Source organism: Sapajus apella, unplaced genomic scaffold, assembly GCF_009761245.1.
Source record: "Sapajus apella isolate SASKATOON/1434 unplaced genomic scaffold, GSC_monkey_1.0 scaffold50, whole genome shotgun sequence".
Taxonomy (NCBI): Eukaryota; Metazoa; Chordata; class Mammalia; order Primates; family Cebidae; genus Sapajus; species Sapajus apella.
In genome coordinates this window covers 7829003-7850842 of record NW_022436990.1, presented here as the reverse complement: position 1 = coordinate 7850842, position 21840 = coordinate 7829003, and the positions used below count along the sequence as shown (strand labels likewise).

The 21840-nt window shown below is 38.9% G+C and overlaps 1 protein-coding gene and 1 non-coding gene across 6 annotated transcripts in view; both read left to right on the top strand.

Annotated features, from left to right (window-relative positions):
- The window catches only part of PRORP (protein only RNase P catalytic subunit), a 154279-nt gene that overhangs the window by 51353 nt on the left and 81086 nt on the right, over positions 1-21840 (top strand). For all 5 annotated transcript variants that reach the window (XM_032242548.1, XM_032242549.1, XM_032242550.1 and 2 more), the window contains one exon: positions 1300-1407. In XM_032242548.1, coding sequence (XP_032098439.1) covers positions 1300-1407 — 108 coding nt within the window. The remainder of the gene's footprint in view (positions 1-1299; positions 1408-21840) is intronic.
- LOC116526408 lies at positions 19327-19465 on the top strand. Its single transcript, XR_004258145.1, has one exon. It is a non-coding gene; the product is annotated as a small nucleolar RNA SNORA7 (small nucleolar RNA).

Here is a 21840-nt window from a genome sequence, read left to right as displayed (position 1 = left end):
ATCTTGAAATCCCCCTCAGTCTCATCAGTGTGGGGATCAATGCTAGCTGGCTGTTGGCTGGGACTCCACTGGACTGTCAGATGAAACACTTACATATGACCTCTATTTGGGCATTCTCAGGATGCTGGTTTCCAAGAGCAAGCATCCTGAGAGTGAGAGTCAGATGAAAGCTGTATGATCTTTTATTTCCTACCCTCAAATCACATTATGTCACTTCTGCCACATGCCGTTCTTTGAGGCAGTCACAAAGGAGAGCTCATATTTAAGCATAGGATATTAGACACCGCCTTTTGAGAGAGGAGTGTCAATTAATTTTCAGACAGATTTTAAAACTACCAAACCTTTCAAATGTCATGTCCCCTCCAGTTTCTGCCTGCTTTTGCCCCTTCAAATAGGTGGGTATTTATCTAGAATTTATATTGTTATCTAGTAATCCAATATAAACTGTTCCATCATTACCAGAGGTGGATCTCCCTGCCATACTATTTTTCTCCATAGCATTCTCACATTTAATATTATTTACTTATTTACTTGGTTTATTTTGTGCATCCTCCCACTAAGCTCCATTAAGTTAGGGTTTTTTTGTTTTGTTTTTCTCTTTGGTAAACTGCTAGGCATATAGTAGGTGCTCAGCAAATATTTGTTGAATCTTTACCTCTCCAAAACAGCCATAAGTAAATAAAAGCCTGTTAGTGACAAAAGAGGACCTACACATTTTAGAGCCTTGTTCTTTGAGCACAGTTGCACTGGTAGAGTGGCACATCTAAGGTTCACTTGTCCTTGGCTTACAGAACAGGACTTAGAGATTTTGACAATTCATTCTGATCATAACTATCACGTGGGCTAATTTAGAAAACATTTAGGAAATATTTCGGCAATGTTTTCTAACATTGCCAGCTGCAGATCAAATGAAATTACCTATGAAAGTGCTTTGTGAAGTGTGAAGCACCTTGAGATTATAAAATGCATTAGATAGGCCAGGTGTAGTGGCTCACGCTGTAATCCAAGCACTTTGGAGGCCAAGGCAGGCGGATCACCTGAGGTCGGGAGTTCAAGACCAGCCTGACCAACATGGTGAAACCCCATCTTAAAAAAAAAAAAATGCATTAGATAATTGTATACAGTTGCATCCACTAGACTGGCTTTTTCAGGTTTCATTTTGAGAATATTGTGTGTGTGTGTGTATTTTTAAGGGATGAATATTTTGAATTATCAAAACAATAAAAGTCATTGCAGTGTGTTTATAATAAAGTCCTTACTAAGTTCTTACTAATGTTTTGCCTGACTTTTCTTTTTTAGGAACTTAAGAGATTTGAGAACTTTGTAAAATCTTGTCCTCCTTTTGATATTGTCATTGATGGCCTCAATGTTGCCAAAATGTTTCCTAAAGCTCGTGAATCTCAACTTGTAAGTATAAGTTTTACTTTGTTATTCCACATCTCTAGAAATATTTATTGTCCCCATTTATGATCTTTCTTGGGGCTCTTAGCTCATCAGTTTTTCTTCCTCTAAAACTAAGGTCCTCAGGGTGCCGCTATGACCAACTGCTTGCTCCCCTAAGATTTACTGTTTTCATCACAAATAAGTCACTCTTCAAGGCGGCGAGAAAGAGATTGAAAGTGAGGAATTAAAAGAAAGACTATAATACAGGGCCAGATTTTTCCTTTTTGTGTAACCTTTAGCTAACCTTCTCTTGGGTCTCTCCTTTCTCTTTGGGGTCATTCTGTCATTTCCCTGTGGGTCATACCCTTATATTTGAAAATTATCAATATACAATATCAAGAGGTATTAATCACTGATTACTCACATTTGTTTTTTTTAAATATGGTATGTTCAAAAATTAACCTAAGCAGTTTTTTCCTATATGGTAACCATTTATCAATTTATAAATACCCTCCTGGTTTCTAATAGAATGTCATTTTTCATAGCAGCAATTAGCAGTTATTTTAATCTCTATTTTGTAGATTTAAAAATTGAGGCCAATTTTGTAAAAGGCGAAAGATTTATACGATCTGAAGAGAAACTAGAGTGTGTATAGTAAATCTATAGAAAACAGTCATAACATCAAAATTAGATTGTAGTGAGCTCCTGGGTTTCAGACTTGTGGCTGTTATCATTACCAATGGCAATCTCTAGCCATTCATCTGTAATTAAACTGTGTTTTAAAAATTGCTGCCACCAGCCAGGCGTGGTGGCTCATGCCTGTAATCCCAGCACTTTGGGAGGCCAAGGCAGGTGGATCACCCGAGGTCAGGAATTCGAGACCAGCCTGGCCAACATGGTGAAACCCCTTCTCTACTAAAAGTACAAAAATTAGTTAGGTATGGTGGCATCTACCTGTAATCCCTGCTACTTGAGAGGCTGAGGCAGGAGAATTGCTTGAACCTGGGAAGTGGAGATCACCGTGAACTGAGATTGTGCAACTGCACTCCAGCCTGGGTGACAGAGCAAGACTCTGTCTCAAAAAAAAAAACAAAAAAAACATTACGAGCCAGGCACAGTGGCTCATGCCTGTAATCCCAGTACTTTGGGAGGACGAGGTGATCACCTGAGGTCAGGAGTTCGAGACCAGCCTCGCCAACATGATGAAACCCCGTCTCTACTTAGCTGGGCATGATGGTGCATGCCTGTAATCCCAGCTACTTGGGAGGCTGAAGCACCAGAATCGCTTAAACCTGGGAGGTGAAGGTTGCAGTGAGCCAAGATCACACCATTGCACTCCAGCCTGGGCAACAAGAGTGAAACTCCATCTCAAAAAAAAAAAAAAAAATTGCTGCCACCGTAAAAGCTTTTTTCTCAGAGATATTACTAGTTCAGTTTGGCCATTGATACTCAGAGAAGCTTACAAATACAAAAGACAAGTTTGATTTACAGAAACTTCTTTATATGCCTTTCTTCTTTTCTTTTTTTTTTTTTTTTTTTGGAGACAGAGTTTCACTCTTGTTGCCCAGGCTGGAGTGCAGTGGCGTGATCTTGGCTCACCACAACCTCTGCCTCCTGGGTTCAAGCAATTCTCCTGCCTCAGACTCCCGAGTAGCTGGGATTATAGGCATGTGCCACCATGCCCGGCTAATTCTGTATTTTTAGTTGAGATTGGGTTTCTCCATGTTGGTCGGGCTGGTTTCGAACTCCTGACCTCAGGTGATTTGCTCACCTTGGCCTCCCAAAGTGCTGGGATTACAGGTGTAAGCCACCGTGCCCAGCATATGCCTTTCATTTATGCTTTTGCCTACATTCTTATGGTCAAGTATGTATGTTTTTAATTAATTATTACTTTTTTTTTTTGAGACGAAGTTTCACTCTTGTCTCCCAGGCCGGAGTGCAGTGGTGTGATCTCAGCTAACTGCAACCTCTACCTCCTGGTTTCAAGCAATTCTCCTGCCTTAGCCTCCCAAGTAGCTGGGATTACAGGTGTCCACCACCATGCTCAGCTAATTCTTGTATTTGTAGTAGAGATGGGGCTTTACCATGTTGTCCAGGCTGGTTTTGTACTCCTGATCTCAGGTGATCCACCTGCCTCAGCCTCCCAAATTGCTGGGATTACAGGCGTGAGTCACCATGCCCAGCCTTAATAGAGTCTCACTCTGTCACCCAGGCTGGCGTGCAGAGAGGTACAATCTCAGCTCACTGCAACCTGTGCCTCCCAGGTTCAAGTGATTCTCATGCCTCAGCCTCCAGAGTAGCTGTAATTACAGGCATGTGCCACCATGCCCAGCTAATTTTTATATTTTTAGTAGAGATGGGGTTTCACCATGTTGGTCAGGCTGGTCTCGAACTCCTGACCTCAAGTGATCCGCTCACCTCACCCTCCCAAAGTGCTGGGATTACCGGCATGAGCCACCTCGCCCAGTCTTTAGTTTTTACTTTTAAAAACTCTTAATGTTAGCAATAGTTATTTGATAGGTATTTGTTATTACCCAGCTCTTTAGAGCATTGTTATCTTATGGCAGTACACTGGTATTATAGCTGGGAAACCTCAGCTCAGAGATCTGCTTAGAGATGTTACCTAAATAAGGAAAGAGGAAAAAGCTTCCATTTGAAGCTAGAGATTTGTAAAAAGAAATAAGGGCATATCATATTTCCTAAAAACTCATCTTTTTTTTTTTTTTCTGATAAATCTACTTACAAGTCCTTTTTGGCTTAGTCTCATTCTTGACTTGAACACTTTCTAGGCTGTCAGAAGTAGCTTCCCATTTCTTCTGTTCACCCTTTAAATAGCACTTTAGTTTAAGAAATTGGGAATGAGGATTCTGGAACCAGATCCTCTGAGTTCCAATTCTGGCTCTGCTACTTATTAGTTTGCATGACTTGAGAAAGTTATTTAATCTGTCTTTGCCTTAGTTTCCCAGTCTGTAAGATGGGGATATAATTGTACTCATGTTATAAAAATGTCGTGATAAATTACTGAGTTTTAATATCTTGCATAGTTAGTACTTGAAAGATATTATTAATATAACTATTATTGTGATTACTGTTGATATGAACTTCCCAAATGGAGCTGTAATTCTTGCTTTCAACAGACCCTTATCTGACTCATTAACATTTTTTCCCATAGAGACTCAGGCTGGATCAGGTACTCAAATAATAATTGATTGATAATTGAAGCCAGTACTGTCAAAAACATAAGAAAAATATTTAAGTTTGATGAATTTAAGGAAGTTTATTTTCTTCTGATTATGAAAGTATGTTCAATGTAGAAAATTTGGAAAGCACAGAAAAGAAAACTATATGATTCTACCATTCAGCTGCAATCACTGGCAATATTTGTTTCCTTCTATAGTAGTATTTTTTTCTATCTTTTATGTAATTGAACTCCAGCTGAATAAATAATGATATATCTACATTTTAATTTACAGTTGTTGAAAACTCTTAGCAAAAATATAATGATCAAAGTAGTAAAATACATCTGTATTATTTTTATATTTGAAATAGGAAGGACCTTTGGAGCCTACATAAAATTTCTTTTTTTTTTTTAAATTTATTTTCGTCTCAGCTCCAAGTAAGGTTAAAAGCCTACAGAAAATTGAACAGCCCTAATGGGAAGAATAGAGAAATTGCTAGACAGTAAAAAACAAGACAAAACTAAACCAAAAAACACAATCACTCTTAAAAGACAACAAATGGAAAAATGTTGGCTGGGCAGTGGCTCACACCTGTAATCCCAGCACTTTGAAAGGCCAGCGTGGGCAGATTGCCTGAGGTCAGGAGTTTGAGACTAGCCTGGATAACCTGGTGAAATCCCAGATCTACTAAAAATACAAAAAAATTAGCCAGGCGTGGTGGCACACGCCTGTAGTTCCAGCTACTTGGGAGGCTAAGGCAGGAGAATCGCTTGAACCAGGAGGCGGAGTTTGCAGTGAGCCAAGATTGTGCCACTGCGCTCCAGCCTGGTTGACAGAGCAAGACTCATATCAAAAATAAAAAAAGCTTACAACATGTGACAAAGAGTAAATTTCCTGACTGTATCAGGACTCTTATAAGCCTATAAGAAAAATGAACTGGCCGGGAACGGTAGCTCACGCCTGTAATCCCAGCACTTTGGGAGGCCAAGGCGTGCAGATTCCCTGAGGTCAGGAGTTCAAGACCAGCCTGGCCAATGTGGTGAAACCCCGTCTTTACTAAAAATACAAAAATTAGCCAGGCGTGTTGGTGGACTCCTGTAATCCCAGCTACTTGGGAAGCTGAGTCAAGAGAATTGCTTGAACCTGGGAGGCGGAGGTTGCAGTAAGCCTAGATCGTGCCATTGCACTCCAACCTGGGTAACAGAGCAAGACTCTGTCTCAAAAAAAAAGAAAAGTAAAGAAAAAGATGAACCATGCAGTGGAAAAGTGGTTTAACTTTATTCATAATAATAGATATACAGATTGAAATATTTATCTTCCAGATTGGCAGAGATTTAAAAGTTGGTAACATTTAGTGTTTAGAATAGTTTGAAGAGGTAGGGAGGATGGTATCAATGCAGTATTTTTGGTGGATGATTTGGCTATAACTTTCAGTATCTAAAATGTTGAAATTCTACTTGTAGGAACTGACATAGTAACACTAGTACATAAAGTTATATATTCAAATATGTTAATTATTGCATTATTGGTAAGCTGAAAAATCTAAACAACCTTAATACCTATCAATCTAAAGCCTGATACTTATTTAAATATCTGTTTTTGTGAATAAGGTAAACCTATATGTGCTGATATGGAACATTAATCAGAATATAAGTGTAAGCAACAAAATGAAAAACAATATGCTTAGAATTGGTCTGCTTGTATTAAAAACAAAGCAAAAAATTACCCATCTATAGAGAAATGTTTGTTAGATAAGTTTGTATGTGTATGCCACAAAAAAATTCTGGGAGCTTAACATACACACACCCACAAAATTTAACAGTATAGTTACCTTTGGGAGTTCGGTATAGAATACTGTATAAGAGAATGAGAGGATTTCTGGTTTTTGTTTACATTTTTTGAATTATCTTTTACCATCAGTACATATTACTTTAAAATTTAAAAAATATCAGGAAAAGAAAAAAGTTTAAAAAGCATTTTTGGTAAATATTTTTAAATAATTTTATAAATATATTCATTTCATCTCAATAGTACCAAAAACAATAAAGAAAAAAATTACAAAATAAAATAATTTTATAATACTCTGTGTCTTGTGGATGTAGAATAATTTTTAAATCATTTCCCTGTTGTTAGACAAATGAGGCTTTCCATTCACTATGGTAAGTAATACTTGGAATACAACCTCTGTGCATGTTTCATATGATGTCTTTGGAACAGATTTTCAGAAACAGGACTCTTTAGTCAAAGGGAATGTATATTTTTAAAAATATCACTATATATTGCCAAATTGCTTTCCAAAATGATCGTAGTAATTTATACTACCACCAACAGTGTATAATGGTGCCTGATATAACACATTTTCTTTACTCTGTCACCAGGCTGGAGTGTAGTGGTGTGATCTCCACTCACTGCAATCTCCGCCTCCTGGGTTCAAGTGATTCCCCTGCCTCAGCTTCCCATCCCAAGCAGCTGGGATTACAGGCATATGCCCCCATGCCCAGCTAATTTTTTGTATTTTAGTAGAGATGGTATTTCACCATATTGGCCAGGATGGTCTTGATCTCCTAACCTCGTGATCCGCCTGCCTCAGCCTCCCAAAGTGCTGGGATTACAGGTGTGTGCCACCACGCATGGCCAATATAACACATTTCTTTAAGGTTGCTTATTACATGGTTGTTTCAACCACTCATATATGCTGTGAGTCCATTAAGTGGAAAGGGCTGGATGTTTTATTCCCCATTTTTTAGTTCAAACAGATTTTTTTTTTTTAATTGTGGGACAAACTTTAATGAAATAGCTCCAGAAAGGGAATATTCTTCATTGCCTGTTCTGTCTTCCTTATCTTTCTCTCAATACAGTTACCTATAAGTGTACATAAAGGAAGAATTAGGAATTCTAAGTTGTATGAGTCTTAAGTTTTTTCCGTCCTTGAAGAGTTTCCAGATTTTTTTTCTGTGGAAGAATTTACATATTATTGGTGCTCTTCCTATAAACGCTCTGCATAATACATTGCACATTTTTCTCGGTCCTTTTACATTAATGATTGATTATATATCTGGTATTATTCTCTGTAAACTCATTAATTAGAAAATAACTTTTTACATTGATTATTTAAGAAGTAGCACCATTACCACAATTTTTTTTTTGTTTGTTTGTTTTTGTTTTTGTTTTTGACACAGTCTCACTCTGCCACCCAGGCTGGAGTGCGGTAGCATGATCTCGGCTCACTGTAATCTCTGCCTCCCAGGTTCAGATGATTCTCCTGCCTCAGCCTCCTGAGTAGCTGGGATTACAGGCACACGCCACCACACCTGGCTAGTTTTTGTATTTTAGTAGAGATGGAGCTTCACTACGTTGGCCAGGCTATTCTTGAACTCCTGACCTCGTCATCTGCCCACCTTGGGCTCCCAAAAGTGCTGGGATTACAGGCGTGAGCCACAGCACCCAGCCCATTATCACATATCTTGATCTCAGAGCCTACAGCTTAAGGGTGATAGAGATTAAGGAACTAAAAAAACCAAGTTCTAGTTGTGAATGTATTTTATTTTCTCAATTTTCAAATGAATCTTTTTTATATTTTAATTTTCCTGAAGTCTTAGTGTGTGTTATAATTGATGCTTGAGTTAGTAGACAAGAACTATAAAGTACTATTGCGAATATAATCAAGAATTACACCTGTAATCCCAGCACTTTGGGAGGCTGAGGCAGGTGGATCACCTGAGGTCAGGAGTTTGAAACAAGCCTGGCCAACATGGCGAAACCTGTCTCTACTAAAAATACAAAAATTAGCCAGGTGTGGTGGCACACCCTTTTAATCCCAGCTACTTGGGAGGCTGAGGCTGGAGAATTGTATGAACCTGGAAGGTGAAGGTTGTAGTGAGCCAAGATTGCACCACTGCACTCCAGCCTGAGCAACAGAGTGAAACTCTGATGTCAGCAGAAACTTGCCAGCTACCGTGTAGAGATTTATTGGTGACTGCCATTGCCTGGGTGTGTACAAAATTAGCTATACGTAGCATATGTCTATTCACCTGTTTGCCACCTCAGTTGAATTACTTGTATTGGTAGCTTCACACACTGTTATACTGTTTAATTTTAACCTAAATCTTTTTTTAAAAAAAACTTTTATTTTAGGCTTGGGGGTACATGGGAAGGTTTGTTATATACGTAAACATTTGTCAAGGGGTGTTGGGGTACATATTATTTCATCACCCAGGTATTAAGCCCAGTATCCAATAGTTATGTTTTCTGCTTCTCTCCCTTCTTTCACCGTCTACTCAAGTAGACCCCAGTGCCTTTTGTTTCTTTCTTTGTGTTCATAAGTTTTTATAATTTAGTTCCCACTTATAAGTGAGAACATGCAGTATTTGGTTTTCTGTTTCTGCTTTAGTTTGCTAAGGATAGTAACTTCCAGGTCCGTACATGTTCCTGCAAAAGACATGATCTCATTCTTTTTTTGACTGCATAGTACTCCATGGTGTATATGTACCATATTTTCTTTATCCAATCTGTCACTGATGGACATTTAGGTTGATTTCATGTCTTTGCTGTTGTGAGTAGCACTGCAATGAACATTTGTGTGCATGTGTCTTTATGGTAGAATAGTTTCTACCCTTCTGGGTATATACCCAGTAATGGGATGGCTGAGTTGAATGGTAGTTCTGCTTTTAGCTCTTTGAGAAATTGCCATACTGCTTTCCACAATGGTTGAACTCACTTACATTCCCACCAACAGTGTATAAGTGTTCCCTTTTCTCCACAACCTCACCAGCTTGTGTTATTTTTTTACTTCAATAATGGCCATTCTGACTGGTGTGAGATGGTATCTCATTGTGGTTTTGATTTACATTTCTCTAATGACCAGTGATGCTGAGCTTTTTTTCATATGCTTGTTGGCCACATGTTTGTCATCTTTTGTGAAGCGTCTGTTCATGTCCTTTGCCCACTTTTTAATGGGGTTTTCTCGTAAATTTGTGATTTTAACCCGAATCTTAACTTTAAATATTTGCCAAAGGTTTCCTGACATGTAATAAAAGACAGTGGTAATTGATACTTTTCTAAGACTGAGGCACAAAATTTTATTTATTTATTTAAGAAATGGAATCTCATTCTGTTGCCCAGTCTAGAGTGCACTGGTGCAATCTTGGCTCACTGCAACCTCCTGGGTTCAAGCAGTTCTCCTGCCTCAGCCTCCTGAATAGTTGGGATTACAGGGATGTACTACCACACCCAGCTTAGTTTTGTATTTTTAGTAGAAACAGGGTTTCACCATGTTGGCCAGGCTGGTCGCGAACTCCTGACCTCAGGTGATTTGCCCCCCTCAGCCTCCCAAAGTTCTGGGATTACAGGTGTGAGCCACCGTGCCTGGCCAAGTACCGAATTTTAAAGCAAGAAGAGGATGTTATGACTGATTTTTGCATTTTGAAAAGTTGTCACTGAGCCTGCAAACTTCTGTCTGCCAAAACCTTCCCATACACTCAAGCAAAGTTTACTTCCAAAATGGTATAATTCAATGAAAAAAAAAAAGCAATAATCAGATGTGAAATACAGGTAAACTCCAGTGTTTTCCATCCTGTCTTAGTGTCATGCTGTTGGTCCTAAAAGTGTTATAAAAGTGAAGATGAAGAGCACAGATTCTAAGGAGAGTGGTATGTAATATGTCACCATGAGATTGTCCAAACCTGTTATGGCCAAAAGTCATTTAGAACAGCCTTCAACTCAGATATGAAAGTGCATACTTACATGTTAATTGTGATTCTAAAATAAGGTTATGGTGTGGAACTAAATGGATTAATGTACAATTTTGTTGGTTACTGAAATAGTATACTTTTTGTTTGTTTTTGCTTAAAAGGTATTTATTCCTAAGTCAGTGTTTGATCTCACAGTTTCTGGCATCTTAATAATGAGGAAGTATGATTACAAGATGTGCTAAGTGTAACTGGGGACTATAAAGTCCCTGGGCTCAAGAAACCCCTCAACCTCAGCCTCCTGAGTAACTGGAACTATAGACACACATCACCACACCCAGCTAATTTGTGTAGTTTTTTTTGTAGAGACGGAGTTTTGTCATATTGCCCAGGCTGGTCTTGAACTCCTGGGTTTAAGCGCTCTCCCTGCTGTGGCCTCCCAAAGTGTTGGGATTACAGGCATAAACCACCATGCCAGCTAGATTTTGCTTTTGGCACAGTTTGGAGACTTGACCAAGTCGTGTCTCAATTCTTTAATGTTTGCATTTTTTTTCTTTTTTATTGAAAAATATAATATTTGTATACCATAATATGCACCCTTTTGAAGTATACAATTCAGTGGTTTTTAGTGTATTCACAAAGTTTTGCACTCGTTAGCACTATTTGAGGACATTTTCATTTTTCTTGAAGAAATGTCATACCCATCAGCACTAGCTCGCAATTTCTTCCTCCCCTTAGTCCCTAGCAACCACTAGTTTTTATTCTGTCTTTTTCTTTTTTCTTTCTTTTCTTGTCTTTTTTTTTTTTTCTTTTTTTGAGGCAGTACTTGTGTTGCCCAAGGTGGAGGTTAAGGGTGCAGTCATGTTTCACTGCAGCCTTGACCTCTTGGACTCAAGTGGTCCTCCTACCTCAGCCTTCCAAGTAGCTAGAACTACAGGCACACACTACCAAGCCCAGCTAATTTTATTATTATTATTATTTTCACAGCAAAAGGGTCTCAATGTGTTGATCAGGCTGCTCCTGAACTCCTGGTCTCAAGCAATCCTCCCAAAGCGCTGGGATTACAGGTGTGAGCCACCATGTCTGGCCTTCTATCTTTATGAACTTATGTATTCCAGACATTTTATATTTTCACTTAGCATAGTGTTTCGGAGTTCATCCATTTTGCAGCAGGAATCGGTATTTCTTTCCTTTTTATTGCCAAATAGTGTTCCATTGTATAGATATGCCATATTTTATGTATTCATTCTGTAATTGATGGACATTTGGGTTGTTACCACTTTTTGGCTATTATGAATAATGCTATTATGAACGTTTGGGTACAAGTTTTTGTGTGGACATATGTTTTCATTTATTTTGGCTATATATCTAAGAGTAGAATTGGTGGGTCATATGTTAACTCTTTGTTTAATCTTTTGAACTTGCAAACTGTTTTCAAAAGCAGCTGCACCACTTTGCATTCTCATCAGCTGTGTATAAGGGTTCCAATGTGTCAACATCCCCACAAACACTTGTTATTTGTCTTTTTTATTATAGGCATGCTAGTGGTTGTGAAATGGTATCTTTTTTTGGTTTTGTCATGTAAGAAATGCAATAAATGGTATCTTGTCATTTTTTTTTGTTTTTTTTTAAGATGGAATTTCATTCTGTTGCTGAGGCTGCAGTGCAGTGGCACTGTTAGAAATAGGTGCTTGGTGCCTCAAAGAAAAACCAGCACTTAAACTGAAAATTTCTCAGCAAAGCAACTTTACTTCTGCAGAAGGATACTGCTTGTGTCTGATGCAATCACAAGTGCACACCAAACAAAGGAGAGAAGGAGTTTTTATTCCTAATGCAGTTCCTTTTTCTGTGTCCTTCCCCTATTGGCTGGGGTTGGACCACACAATCTAAGCTGATCATGATTGGCTAAGACTTAAACTTTTCTAAATAAGGTAATAAAATGAAAGCTTTGAAGGCTAAAGTAGTAAGTGGGGATAGGATTGATTTACAACCTTACAATTCATAATCAGGAAGTTGAGTTTGAAGAGGAACTTAGTTGTCCCAACAGCATGATCTCAGCTCACTGCAATCCCTGCCTCCCAGGTTCAAGCAATTCTCATGGCTCAGCCTTCCAAGTAGCTGGGACTACAGGCTTGCGCCACCATGCCTGGCTAATTTTTTTTTTTTTTTTTAATATTTTTAGTAGAAACAGGTTTTTGCCATGTTGGCCAGGCTGGTCTTGAACTCCTGACCTCAATTGATACACCTGCCTTGGCCTTCCAAAGTGATGGGATTACAGGGGTGAGCCACTGCACCTGGCCCAGTTTCTTGTAGTTGTTTTTTTTTTTTTTTTTATTGTTGTTATTTGTTTGTTTGTTTGTTTGAGACGGAGTTTTGCTCTTGCTGCCCAGGCTGGAGTGCAATGGCGCAATCTTGGCTCACAGCAACCTCTGCCTTCCAGGTTCAAGCGATTCTCCTGCCTCAGCCTCCTGAGTAGCTGTAATTACAGGCATAATTACAGTAGCTGTAGTAGCCACTGTAGCTGTAGTAGCTGTAATTACACACCCAGTTAATTTTGGTATTTTTAGTTGAGTCAGGGTTTTACCATGTTGGTCAGGCTGGTCTCGAACTCCTGACCTTGACCTCTCAAAGTACTGGGATTACAGGCGTTAGCCAACACACTTGGCCAGAAATGTCTATTTCTTTGCCCATTTTTAATTGTTTTTATTATTATTATTGAGTTATAATTTTTAACTACATACCAAATAGTAGATTTTTATCAGATACATAATCTGCAAGTATATTCTCCCATGCTTTGGATTCTCTTTTCAGTGTTTTGATGATATGCTTTGAAGCATGGAAGTTTTAGTTTTGATGAAGTCCAATTTATTTTTTCTTTTGTTGTTTGTGCTTTTGGTGTCTAAGAAATCATTGCTTAATCCAAGGTCATGAAGATTAATGCCTATGTTTCTTCTGAGAGTTTTATAGTTTTAGTTCTTGCACTTACAGTGTTTGCATTATTAGGGAAACAGTTCAATCTTTAGTACATGATAAACCAACATAATCTAGAATATAGTGAGATGAAAGGGGACTAGCCTTCACCCTATTTAATTTATTTGTTTAATCTGTAAATCTAGGCAGACTTAATCTTGCTACTTATCTTATAATGTTTTTCAAGTATAAATTGTATTTTGCTTGAAGCACTTTTTTCTTTTTAGAGATGGGGTGTTGCCATGTTGCCCAGGCTAGTGTCAAAGTCCTGGGCTCAAGCAGTCCACTCGCCTCAGCCTCCCAAACTGCTGGGATTACAGATGTGAGCCATGGCGCCCAGCCTGTATAAAGTAATATATTTACCTGGTTTCAAATTTTTAGAAAAAGAAAAATTTTGAGCTTTTTTAGTTTTTAAGAAGAGGGAAGGGTTATGAGTGACTGGCAGATTGCTTATATAGCCTGCATTTTAAGAAGGACAGTTATAGGAACTTGGCAGAGAATTATTATGTTGATTCAATTACTGTTTCTTACCTTTTCCCAGCCAGATACTGTTTTAAGCTGTAAGGATATGACCATAGATCAATAACAGGAATGGTAGGCACAAGGTTAGGCTAATGGTTGTGTTATCTGAACAAGAAATGCATGTTGAGCATCCTGTTGTCTATTAACAATGATTCTTGTGTTACCACATGACTCTTTTCCTTAAAGATTTACTTGAATTGTCAGAATAGAAAATAATATTTACTGAAAATACGTGAGGTGTTTTTTTTTTTTTTTTTTTTTTTGAGACAGAGTCTCGTTCTTGTTACCCAGGCTGGAGTGCAATGGCACAATCTCGGCTCACTGCAACCTCCACCTCCTAGGTCCAAGCAATTCTCCTACCTCAGGCTCCCAAGTAGCTAGGATTTACAGGCACCCACCACCACACCTGGCTAATTTTTGTATTTTTAGTAGATATAAGGTTTCAACATGCTGGCCAGGCTGGTTTCCAACTCCCGACCTCAGGTGATCTGCCTGCCTCGGCCTCCCAAAGTGTTGGGATTACAGACGTGAGCCGTGGTGCCCAGACGAGATAAGATTTTTTTAAAAATAAGTATTATAAACCCAGTGCAGTGGCTCACTCCTGTAATCCCAGCACTTTGGGAGGCCAAGGCAGGTGGATCAGGAGGTCAGGAGTTTAAGACTAGCCTGGCCAAGATGCTGAAATTCTGTCTCTACTAAAAATACAAAAATTAGTCCCATGTGGTGGCACTCATCTGTAGTCCCAGCTACTTGGGAGGCTGAGGCAGGAGAATCACTTGAACCAGGGCAGCAGTGGTTGCAGTGAGCCACGATCGCACCACTGCACTCCAGCCTGGGCAACAGAGCATGATTTGGTCTCAAAAAAAAAAAAAAAAAAAAAAAAGACTATCGCAAAATGGTTTAGTAACATTTAATTCTCCAGAATATGTTGTAATTTTGGAGAAACTATGACTAAATTTATTTTACTATTTATTTATTTTTATTTTTTGAGAGTAAGTTTCACTATATTGCCCAGGCTGGAGTGCAGTGGCATGATCTCAGCTCACTGCAACCTCTGGCACATGGGTTCAAGTAATTCTCCAAGTAGCTGGGATTACAGGTGCCTGCCACTATGCTCAGCTACATTTTGTACTTTTAGTAGAGACTGGGTTTCACCATGTTGGCCAGGCTGGTCTTGAACTCCTGACCTTGTGATCCATCCGCCTCAGCCTCCCAAAGTGCTGGGATTACAGGCATGAACTACGGCACCCAGCCTATTTTTATTTATTTATTTTTTTTTATTTGAGACAGAGCCTCGCCCTGTTACACAGACTGGAGTGCAGTGGCACTGTTCTTGTGGCAGTGAATAAGTCTCATAAGATCTGATGGTTTTATAAGAGATTTCCACTTTCAATTCTCTCATTCTCTCTTGCCTGCTGCCATGTAAGACATGCCTTTTACCTTCTGCCATGATTGTGATGCCTCCCAAGCCACGTGGAACTGTCAGTCCATTAAACTTTTTTTTCATTATAAATTACCCAGTCTCGGGTACGTCTTTATCAACAGCACGAAAACAGACTAATACAACCTGCAATCCCAACACTTTGGGAGGCTGAGGCAGGAGGATCACTTGAGCCCAGGAGTTCAAAACCAGCCAGGGCAGCATAGCAAGACCCGTCTTTACAGAAGATCAAAAAAATTAGCTGGATGTAGTGGCATGCACCTGTGGTTCCAGTTTCTCAGGAGGCTGAGGCAGGAGGGTTGCTTGAGCCCAGGTGTTTGAGGCTGCAGTGAGATGTGATCATGCCACTTTACTCCAGCCTGGACAACAGAGTGAGACTTTGTCTCAAAAAACAAAAACAAAAAAAGAAACAAAAATTGGGTGGGTAATTGGCACTATTATCCACCAAATTGCTCAAGCTCAAAACCAAGGATTCCAACCTCAAGTACTCTTTCTCACTAGCCTCATGTCTAGTAGACTGACAAGTTTTCTTGGTTATAATCTCCCAAAAGATCCCATGGTCTGTCTAGTCACTTCTTTCTACCACCATTAACATCATCTGTCTCTAAAACTCCTAAGTGGTCTCCTTGCTTTTTTCATGCTTGCCTCAATAACTTCCCATTTCACTTATAATGAAATCCAAGTTCCTTGTCATAGATTATAACCTCATTATCTGGTCTTTACTTCTCTTTTCAACCTCATCTGGTTTTTTCTGTTTGTCTTTCAGTGAATTAGGTACACTAGAATTTTTCCTGTCCCTCAAACATGCTGAATTTGTTCCTGCCCCCAAATCTTTGTACTTAGTATTTCTTTAATATTCTTCCTTCTTCAAATAGCTGGATTATTATCAGCACCTCAAAAGTCTTTCTTGATTCTTCCAGAGTAACCTCATTCTGCTTAGTCACTTCTGTCTGTATTTTCAGTTACATCAGGATTGTCAATTCTAGCCCAGGAACTAGAGATGAGTTTGAACATGGCAATGCAAAACTGTCTTTGCCTGGATTCTCTTTTTCAATATCAAGTTCCTTTATAGTGGTTTGATGTGTAAAGAGTCCATGCTTTTGTTGATCATTTATCCTAGAATGATCAGGGAGAGAATTCTAAGTCTCCGTGTCTCATATTTTGCACATACCTCCATAACTTTCATTTCAAGAAATTTGGTTTTTTTTTGTTTTTTTTTTCGGTCATCACTAATAATTGGTGCTGTGAGAACCTCCCTGAGGGGACAGGGACAACATTGTATAATAACTTTTCATCAAGAAAACAAAAGGAGGGGCCAGGCGCAGTGGCTCACACCTGTACTGTAATCTCGGCACTTTGGGAGGCCAAGATGGGCAGATCACCTGAGGTCAGGAGTTCAAGACCAGCCTGACCAACATGGCAAAACCCTGTCTCTACTAACAATACAAAAATCAGCTGGGTGTGGTGGCGCCTGCCTGTAATCCCAGCTACTGGGGAGACTGAGGCAGGAGAATTGCTCGAACCCAGAAGATGGAGGTTGCAGTCAGCCAAAATCGTGTCACTGCACTCCAGCCTGAGTGACAGAGTGGAGAGATAAAAAAGAAAAGCATATAAAGTGAAAAGCTTCTAATGCTGCATTTTCTCTCTCATTTTCTCTTCCCCCACACACCTACCCATGATTCAGTTCTAATGCTTTTGTTCTTTGTTCCTTTTGCAGCTTGCATTTTGGATTTTCAGTGTCCATAAGCTCTTCTAATAGAGGATGTATAGGGGAGAAAAGCACATCATTTTAGTTAATCATGCTAGCTGTTCAAAATTCTGCTCCCTATTTCTGTGGATAACTGAGAATTGGTTAAAATGGCTTCAACAGAATGAAAATTTATAATGTAATTTAAAAGAATTATGGCTGACACCAGCACTGAATGCTTTCATTCTTAGAGCATGCTTGGGGCATTGAATAGAAAGTGGTTTGGTGGAAACACTGTAGAATTTGTTTTGATTGCCATCTCTTAGTTGATTTTACTACAGTGAGAGAAAAATGGAGGCAAGAGTGTTAGTCATTAAAGGTCATTTGGCAAAGCATTTACTTGGCAGTGAGTTCTTATTTTTTCTGCCACTCAAGTTATTTTATTTATTTCTGTTGATTTACATAACCTCTTGTAAAAGTTTCAATACCGTAAAGCACCTAAGATACAATAAACTATGCTCAGTATTTTTGTGTGTATGTAATCCCAGGCATTGGTTTTTTTTTTGCCCAAATTGTAGAAATGTTATTGAGTTTCTCACTACCCATGCTTGAAATTATGTTTCAATAATGTTCAAATGGGAAGGAAACTTAGAAATACCTTATCATGTTTACAACAGGAAATATTAGATTAAATATTGAAGTAGAATTTTTATCATATCTCCTTAACTTTTAAATATTCTTTTCTATATAATTTTTTCTCTCTTTTAATGTCTGGCTTTAGAGGTAGAATGTCTTGTTCCGTATGTCCTAAAACTTGGGTGTCCTATTCACACTTCGGTGTCCTTCTTTGAAGAACATACTATCCTCCTGTCTGCTCTGAGAATCTGCTTGCGTAATTTTTTTCTTTTCTTTTTCAAATATATATATGAGAAGCAGCATATTAGAGATTGTATGCATGGGACGAAAGTGGAAGGATGGGATTACTCCTAGAGGCAGGCATGCTTAGACTAGGCAGAAGAGAGAGGCTGCTGCCTAGTGTAAGAGAAATGCTGCCTAGTTGAAAGAGAAATGCTGCCATAAGAAGTCAAAAAGTCTTTCACATCCCTTCCAAGTTGTATTCCTAGGTATTTTATTCTCTTTGTAGCAGTTGTGAACGGGAGTTCACTCATGATTTGGCTGTTTGTCTATTATTGGTATATAGGAATGCAACCCAAATGTTCATCAATGATAGACTGGATAGAGAAAATGTGGCACATACATACCATGGAATACTGTGCAGCCATAAAAAAGGATGAGTTCATGTCCTTTGCAGGAACATGGATGAAGCTGGAAATCATCATTCTCGGCAAACTAACACAGGAACAGAAAACCAAACACTGCATGTTCTCACTCATAAGTGGGAGTTGAACAATGAGAACACATGGACACAGGGAGGAGAACATCACACATTGGGGCGTGTCAGGGAATGGGGGTTAGGGGAGGGAGGGATAGCATTAGGAAAAATACCTAATGTAGATGACAGGTTGATGGGAAAAGTACAACCTTCTGGATCTAGCTCAGCCTTCCAGCAAACAGCTCAGTAGCCTCAACATCCATTACTGTATTAAAGAAAGTAGCATCCAATATATAATCTTCAAAATCATAAAGAAAAAAAAATTTTTTTTTTTTTTGAGACAGAGCTTCGCTGTTGTTACCCAGGCTGGAGTGCAATGGCGCTATCTCGGCTCACCGCAACCTCCGCCTCCTGGGTTCAGGCAATTCTCCTGCCTCAGCCTCCTGAGTAGCTGGGACTACAGGCACGCACCACCATGCCCAGCTGATTTTTTGTATTTTTAGTAGAGACAGGGTTTCACCATGTTGACCAGGATGGTCTCGATCTCTTGACGTCGTGATCCACCCGCCTCGGCCTCCCAAAGTGCTGGGATTATAGGCTTGAGCCACCGTACCCGGCCGAAAAATTTTTTTTTGAAACAGAGCCTTGCTCTGTTGCCAGACTGGAGTATAATGGTGCGATCTCAGCTCAGTGTGACCTCTGTCCCCCAGGTTCAAGCAATTCTCCTGCCTCAGCCTCCCGAGTAGCTGGGATTATAGGCACGTACCACCACACCCAGCTAATTTTTGTATTTTTAGTAGAGACGGGGTTTCACCTTGTTGACCAGGATGGCCTCGATCTCTTGACCTCGTGATCTGCCCGCCTCGGCCTCTCAAAGTGCTGGGATTACAGGTGTGAGCCACCGTGCCTGGCCCATAAAGAAAATAATAAACTATGCCTAGTACATTCTTTTTCAGAAGATAGGCAAATTGTGATTTCTTTTTTGAAAATTTATAATCGTAAAGAAAATCCTAAATTGTAACTATTCTGCATAATTAAGAAGGCAGGAAAATCATAATGCTTTTTAGAAAGGTTTTTTTACACATGATTTTAAGTTTTATTGTTTATCTTGAAATTTATTTATATACCTCCTGGGATTGTGTCTGGAGAGTGCCTAGTATTCTGCCAACTTTGGAAAGGGAGGGAAAGCAAGCCTGGCAGAGGCACCCATTCCATTCCCAACTTGCCCCATAGCTGGCGATTGGAAGACACTCTGTAACAGTATAAAAAAAAAAAAATTCATTTATATGAAACATTTGAACAGTGTTCAGATAAACGTAATATTAGCATATGCAGTGTTTTATTATATAAAATATTATTATAGATATTAGAAAACATTAACGAGGCACAGTCTCTTATACCATAGTGGGAATGTAGTTAGTTCAGCTTCATGGAGTCAGTTTGGTACGGTATCTATTCAAAGTATACAATAATTCATCAGTTCCACTTTCAGAAATCTGTTCTGCAGAAATATTTGCACGGGTACATAAAGCTACATAATTTTTGTTATATCTCTTTAATAGCAAAAAATTGGAAATTATACAGAAGCCAGTTGAATACTGGGGGTAAGTTTACTGACATAGAAAGATACTCATGATACATAAAAAAGACAAGTTGAAAACAAAATATATTGGATGATCCCATCAAAAAAAAAATTGCTGTGCATGTGTTTATGTGTATTCATGGAAAAAAAGCCTGGAAGTAGAAATTATCTACTGACCAGTTACTTTTTCCTTTATACAGTTATGTATTTTGATAAGTACTTATTACAGTTTTTTTAAAATTCACACATATTTTAAAGATAAGAAATGAAAATAAATCTAACAGATAAACACTAATGTTTCTGCTATTCTGTAGAATATAAATTCTCAAACTTGAGTTTGAGAAACTCAAAAACAGGCAATTTTAGAAGTCACATAGGTCTTTTAATGATTCTTAGGGTGGAAATCTGTTTTTTTAACTATATATGTGAAACTTAGGAAACTGGAACTTAGTTCTAAGAGTGATATACTTCTTTCATTTTCAGAATAGAAGTTGGTCATGTTTTCATAACCAATAGTTATGTTTTCAAGCAGTTACTTTAGTATTATAATAGTTTAAATTACCTAGAGTATGACTTTTAAAAACATATGCTAATTAGCCCAAGGAGAATATATAAATTTGGAAAAACCTCAGACTTAAAAGTTATTATATGTAATATCAAAGCATTGTAATTGTAAGTTTCTCCCTAGGGAATCTGAAATATCACCCAAACAAGTCACTGTTAGTGTGGATTCATGGAAGAAGATCTAAACATAAATAAATAAATATAAATGATAAACTTGGGTTGTGAATCTTAAAACAACTAATCAGGTAGCAACATTTAAATACTATTTCAGGCCAGGTGTGGTGGCTCATACCTGCAATCTCAACACTTCGGGAGGCTGAGGTGGGAGGAGCACTTGAGCCCAGGGGTTAGAGACCAGCCTGGGCAACATATTGAGACACCCCCATGCCCCCACCCCCGCCATCTCTACAAAAAATAAAATTTTTTAAATAAGCCACATCTGTAATCCCAGCACTTTGGGAGGCCAAGGAGGGTGGATCACCTGGGGGCAGAAGTTTGAGACCAGCCTGCCCAACACGGAGAAACCCGATCTCTACTAAAAATACAAAAAATTAGCTGGGTGTAATGGTGCGCACCTGTAATCCCAGCTACTCAGAAGGCTGAGGCAGGAGAACCACTTGAACCAGGGAGGTGGAGGTTACAGTGAGCTGAGATTTGGTCACTGCACTCCAGCCTGAGCAACAAGAGCGAAATTTTGTCTCAAAAAAATAAAAATAAAAAAAGCCAGGTGTGGTAGCACACACCTGTAGTCCTATCAACTCAGGAGGCTGAGGTGGGGGGAAGATCACTTGAGCCCTGGAGATCTAGGCTGCAGTGAGCCATGATCGCACTGATGCACTCCATCCTGGGTAACAGAGTTGAGACCCTGTCTCAAAACATAAATATTTCTATCACAAAGGGGAAAGTAAATCTAATCATGACTCCTTAGTTTTAAAGAGTTAGATCTGGGTAGTCAAGGCTGATATAAGTGACTTGAGGAAATAAATGTACATTAGTGGATGCCAATCCAGAATTCACACACACACAAAAAAAACCACAAAAGAATGGTTCTTGTTTTTTTCTTACTATTCGTTTTTCATGACATGGCAACTCAGGGAAGTCACACTGCCCTAGGTCAAACAGTGCGAGGCTGACTACTTTCTTTTGTCATGTATACTTTCCCCACTCCTGCCTTGACATGTGTAAGTTATGTTTGTCATGTGACTGCTGGGATAGTCTGCATCACTCAGAATTATTCTTACCAACTGCTAATGAAGTTAATGATCAACTGTGAAGTGGGTTTTTAGTGAAGGGATCCAAGGCATAAGTAGCAAGAAGAGTGAAGCCAGGCAAAATTTCTATACTGATTTGGCTTCATAGTCCTTACTTTTCAAATGTCCCAGAAAGAAGCATTCTGCCTAGTGTTTGAAACAAGATTTCCCCAATTATTGCAGTAGTCAAGTGACCCAGTGTCTTAGAACAGCGTTAAAAACACTGTGTTGCCAAGCTCCTG